Genomic DNA, 6,000 nt, shown 5'->3' on the forward strand with positions numbered 1-6,000 from the left:
ACTGCAGGCTACTTTACCTTTGTGGGAGGTAACTTAGTTACTTAGAGAAGTAAGAAACAAAATATTGTTACACGATCAAGTGCAGAGGCTGAATTCAGAGGTATGACAGATGGCATTTGTGAAACTTTGTGGTTGAGGCTTCTCCTTAAGGATTTGGGGGTTCCTCTCAAGGATCCTATTACTTTGTATTGTGATAACAAAGCTGCGCGTGATATTGCTCATAATCATGTTCAGCATGATCGTACTAAACATGTGGAGGTTGACAGGTTCTTCATCAGAGAGAAGCTGGACAAGAACATTATTGAGCTGTCACCGGTTATGTCTGAAGAACAACTTGCAGATATTCTCACACATAGAGTGTCAAGCAAAAAATACTTGAGTTTTCTGGACAAGTTGGGCATGTGTGATATCTATGCACCAACTTGAGGGGGAGTGTTAATATATATCCTTATTTAATGATAATATATATTGTTTCTTAGTATATAGGATCTTTGACTTATCGTAATATATTGGGCTCTATATATTCATGAGATGTGTAACCAGAATTGTGAAGATTATCATAATAAGAATTATCGTATTCTCGATCCTATATTTGTGAAGACTTGCTTGCTGACCGAATCCAAAACTAACCCATGCATCAACTAAAGTACAATCCAAAAATAATCTATATAATGCTTTCCCTGTCAAGAATCGGAATTATACACGCCTCTTCTCCTCCAATCTTGCTTTCCTCATTCTCCTTTCTTCTGACAGTAATTTTGCAAATCTTCAAAAGAAAGAAGGTAAGAATAAATATGTGTTGACATACAATTACAAAGAATTTTAGATAGGTTTGGTTAATTACACTACCTAGTGAGAGCTTGTTCATTAGTCCCTTCACTCTCAACTGCTTCATTCAAACCAGTGTCCAGATTCACTCTTGAAACAGGCTTCTTTAACAGCCTTTCACCTATCTTCACAAGCATCTCCAAGTTCTTTTTTGTTGCTTTATCCGTAGATGACGCATCCCCACTCAGTGAGTCATCCTACATTTGCAAGTCGATTTTTTTTATCACAATCTTTTTGCATCAATTAAAATGATATATGCATGGTAAGAAGGAAACCAGAATAATCTGTGTACCTGAATCCTAAGGTAATTATCCTCGCATCGACTTGATCGAAAAATATAAGACATGTGCAGATCAACCATGTCTCCACTTGCTGACATAAATGAATCAACTAAAGGGCATCCTCCTTTATTCAGTAACCAACCAAACATTCCCCACTTTGCAGCCCTTTTCGAGTTGTATTTTTTCGCCATTTTTGAACTTCCAGTTCCTAGTGAGATGCAAACAAATCGTCTATAATCTAAAACATGTTCAGCTGGTAAGTCTAGTTCTTCTGGTGGCTTTTCTCCTACAGGCTTCATTGCTAACAGTGCCTATTTCAAAGAAAATTTACAGTTAATTATGAAAGACAGATTCGACGAATGGATGAAAGTTATGCAGTATATTGAGAACAGCGTACATAATTCTCTTACAGGATTATTTGCTGCCACCCCTCCATCAACAAGATGAAATTCCCTAACGTTCCCTTCTGCATCCTTGGTTTCAAAATAATGTGCAGGAAAATAAGTTGGCGCCGATGAAGTACTTACACAAATATCTGATAACAAAGCATTCTTAAAAACATCTGTCTGAACCTGCAATATGTATAATCACATGTTTGAATATTGGAAGAACATGTAAACCTTAAACATTAAGTTTCATAAGTGATCATGAGATGTTATACCTCAAAGGATGAAAAGATCACTGGCTGAAGTAGTTTAATATCGAATGTTGGTATAATGACATGAGTTAAAGTTTCTTTAAGTCTTCGATCCCCAAGAATTTTCTGAAGTAGCTTAAGTAGATACTTCCCGTCATACTTAGGTCCAATTAAGGCACCCATCATCTTAACCAAAGGGTAAACAACTCTTGATTTACTATAATAAATAGCTGATATTAGTAATATAGCAACAATCCTAACTATAACGACACTCTAAGGAAACAAAATTTACGAAAACATGTGATTTTTTTCCAATATACCATAATTCCAGCGTAAACGAATTTACGTGGTAGTACTTACGTTGATTGAGGAAATATTTTGGGGCAATGCTTAAGGTAAAATGGAGTAACATCTTTTTCCATGAAAAGAGGGCGTTTATGTTGATCAGGTGCAGTTAACATGGCTGTTATTAGACCTCCTGTGCTAGTTCCAGCTATCACATCAAAATAATCTGCTATTCTTGCATCCTCTCCATCTAGTTCCTGTTTCATACAAAACCAAATTATCGCTACATAGACAGAAAAGTTCTAAGTTAAACAAAGCCATTGTCGAAATTTTGTTATACTTGCAGTTTTGCTTCAAGAAAAGCCAAGATGGTTGCCGGAATGATGCCTCTAATTCCTCCTCCATCAATGCTTAGAACAGTTAGTATGTCTCCATGAACAAGTGGAATGTTTTCAGTAATCTTAGTACTAGAACTTTTATCCATGTTTCTGTATAACTGTATATGTGAAATAGAATAATTGAACCGAATGACATATCAAAGACAAAGAGTAATGTCTATTTATAAACTGAAACATGTTAAAATGTGATTCCAGTGCAGATGGATAGACATGCAATGAATATCAAACGGTGAGACTACTCGCTCCTAGTTAGTCGTGATAGTCATTTTGGCATTTGGCAACTGAATCTTATTCGAAGACGCAACGCAAGATGCATTCTCGGACCGATACAAAGTATTTATTGATATCTGCAAATGAGATGATTACGTATCCTGTTACGCGTGAATAAGTATATCCTTCATGAGTGCGTAACGGAGAGTAAGTAAATAAAATTGCTTGCACGTAACAAAACCAGAGAAGAAATATACAATTAAATACTGAAGGAGATTATAATCGAAGTTAGTATCATCACTAATAAGTTTCTCTAGGTAAACATAAAGACACACGAAACAACTTTATATACAAACAAAACAAAATGAGTCAAGTTTTAGCAAAATATTTTGGTACATTATGCTTTTTGCTTTTAATCAATTTTCTTTATGTTTCTCTTGGTTCTATTCTGAGAAAAAGTACGGGTTTCTCGGTTCGGTTATCAAAGTGAAACTTGCATTGCAAGGGTAGAACAAACTTTCTTCTCCAGGTTCATAACACTCACAAAAATAGTAAAGCTTATGCAAGCATAGTTGAAAAAACCTCACCTAGCAAAGTTGGAAAAATCTCACCCCTTTTTTCAAATCCTAAAAAGAGATAAGATTTTTTACTAACAATGAACATGATCATGTTGATGATTTTAAGTTAACCCACAGTTTGAACAGTTTAGATATTCATATACGTCATCTAATATGCCCTTATGAGAGGGAAGTTCAATTTCGAAAAACAGGGGATTTGCTGGAGATTTTGGTAACCCAAGTACCAAACAGCTCACATCAGAAATTCAACTGAATTCATGATCTTTTCTTTGTAAGCCCACTGAGACAGTGACCTATGTCACCTATCCAAGAACGGGCTGGGTTAGATTTTGAAAATGTAATTGAAAAATTTCTTGCCTATTAGGGTTTTAAACTAAGACTCACCAACCTTCTATTGCCCACACTTCCTGCCACCTGTAAGTCTATAAATATTCTCAATTTCTCTGCAAGACTCAAGTGGTCCAAAACTCACAAAACACAAAATGATGATTGGTGGTGACCTGGATATGAAAATTAATCATCTTGGCAACTCTAGGTCTATATGCGGGTCCCAAAAGCTTGATAACAGGACAATGTTAATGTGGGAAATAACAATTCTTGTCCCCCACCAATTACATTTAGATAAATGCAGACAAAATCAGACCTCACCCATCCCATCCCTATTCATACCAAAGAAATATTACTAGGAGAAACAAAGGAATGAAAAGGGAATCCAATGCTCCATAAGTGAGCATCCTATAGGACAAATCGACACTGCAGTACGTTAACAGTGCGCATTAGCGATCCGTGCATTATGTATTTGTATGTACAAGGGCTACTGAGTTTTACCTGAACATGTGTCTGTTGCTATACTTGACTTGTGCAATTTGCGAACGATCTGCATTTGACGAAGTTTTGCAGAGATATGCAGCCTCACATATAGCTCCTCTTCTGCAGTACACACAGAGAGAGATGTGATTAATTAAGATTCAAGTATACTGTGTTTACAAGGATATAATTATAACTAGCTTACCATGTACTGGTGTGTTCGTACAAATCCAGTATTTAACAAAACCCTGTTCTTCATCTGGTCCGAACTCTAAACAGAGCTCTCGGTTAACACACCTAAACCGTAGCATCATTGAATTGGGTTTGATCATGGCCAACCAATAAGACAACTGCATAAATGTTGATGTTATTTGGAATACTTCAATTCAGGTGTTATATAGCACGACTATAATCAATACAGAGCTATGTCAGAAATTTTACTTGTAAACAACACTTGTGGATTCAGTCAGGACCAGCTCTTTTATAATAGACAGATGATGACGATTTTAGCTAACTAATTGCTTGCTCAGTTTAATGGTGATAATAATATTATTGAGAACTAACTAAATAGAGCACTAAAAAAGGATACAGAATTGTATTGAGAATAGTCCCAAATGTTCTGTGAGAACTAGTCCAACTCTTCCATTACCTTTTTCACACTTACGGAATCATCAAATTTCCCAGTTCTGGCATATATGTTGGAGAGTGTCACATAATCCCCAGGGTTTGGTGGTTCGAAACTAAATATAGATGCTCTGCAGCTATCTTTCCCATGTCGATATTTTGGTGGGCAGGCATCTATTCAACATATATGCTGGAGCTGGAAGCTAAAATGCCCCTTGGCAGGCAGAGCATCTATTCAACATATAGAGCTGCTCTTGAGCTTGGCAGGCAGCACCTACCAGGATCAAACGGTGTTTTATTTATGACATCCATTGCGTCCTTAAATCTTCTAGCACGAGCAAACAAATCCACGACACATCCATCGCGATCTCTTATGGGAACAGTGTTGAATTCATGATTCATGCTATTGAAGAGGTGGAACCCTTGTCCAACAAGACCTGCATGGTTATAAGCTGTGAGTGCAAATGTGAAATAACTGAATTTGGGTAGTTGATTGGTTCTGCATTGGTTGCACAAGCTCAAGAGCAGCTCTTCCATGGCCATGAGTTCCATATGCGCCTATCATTGTGTTCCATAATACAACATTCTTGTGACTCATTTTTGTAAAAAAAAAAAGCACAAGCATCTTTGACGAGGCCACAGTTGCAGTACACATTGATAAATGCATTCCATACTGCAACCGCCGAACTGAAGTCATTTTTCACGAAGTGGGCATGAATTTGTTTCCCAGGAATTGGATCACACACGGGTAAAACAGTGGATAATGTAATCTCATTGTACTCAACTCCAATCAACTGCATTTCACAAAACATTCAAGTGCTGCATCACCCATTTCAAGATGTGTGAAGCCGAAAATCGTTGGATTCCAAGTAACAGCATCAGATTTATCCATTAACTCAAAAACATATCGCCTAAAGTGCCTTCCTAATTCAGCATACATGGTTGACAATGCAGGCTCAGGTGAAAAGAATAACACATCTCTTTCTAGACTTCTAATCTGCATGAATTTCTCATCCATTTTCAGTATTCCCAAAATCTGCATGACGTGATAGATGATATGGATCAGGAAAAACTCCTCCTTCATACATCATATCCCTGAAACATCCTCAAGGACACTTCATGTTTGCCAGTTCTTGAATAACCAGACATTAAGGTGATCCATGAGATAATATTAGGCTCTTTATTATGTTCAAATATCTTCAGAGCCTCGTCAAAGTGCCAATGCAGTGTGAATCCATGATGGTATTCCAAGTAATCAAATCAGGCTCAAACCTATTCAATTTCATGGAATAGAATAATTCGATATCCAGATTAGCAGACTCGTTACAACATGGTCAGAAATCATCGAATTC

At 36.9% G+C, this 6,000-nt stretch overlaps 1 protein-coding gene across 4 annotated transcripts; it reads right to left on the reverse strand.

The window, feature by feature from the left end:
- Positions 1 to 501: 501 nt before the first annotated feature.
- On the reverse strand, positions 502 to 5,225 carry LOC113297445 (patatin-like protein 2). Of its 4 annotated transcripts, none has more exons than XM_026545941.1 (10): positions 4,674 to 5,225; positions 4,230 to 4,374; positions 4,046 to 4,147; positions 2,372 to 2,420; positions 2,107 to 2,288; positions 1,771 to 1,963; positions 1,520 to 1,681; positions 1,121 to 1,420; positions 850 to 1,025; positions 502 to 766 (listed from the first exon to the last, which is right to left on the reverse strand). In XM_026545941.1, exons 3-10 carry the CDS (start codon positions 4,051 to 4,053, stop codon positions 697 to 699), a joined length of 1,140 nt encoding a protein of 379 aa, XP_026401726.1. In that variant the 5' UTR covers positions 4,054 to 4,147; positions 4,230 to 4,374; positions 4,674 to 5,225; the 3' UTR covers positions 502 to 696. The 4 variants fall into 4 exon arrangements, with proteins under 4 accessions (XP_026401726.1, XP_026401704.1, XP_026401710.1 ...); XM_026545919.1 differs by having other exon boundaries at positions 2,372 to 2,776; XM_026545925.1 differs by lacking the exon at positions 4,674 to 5,225 and adding an exon at positions 4,466 to 4,634 and having other exon boundaries at positions 2,372 to 2,776.
- Between the last annotated feature and the right edge of the window lie 775 nt (positions 5,226 to 6,000).

This window comes from Papaver somniferum, chromosome 1 (genome assembly GCF_003573695.1).
Source record: "Papaver somniferum cultivar HN1 chromosome 1, ASM357369v1, whole genome shotgun sequence".
In the NCBI taxonomy this organism is placed as follows: Eukaryota; Viridiplantae; Streptophyta; class Magnoliopsida; order Ranunculales; family Papaveraceae; genus Papaver; species Papaver somniferum.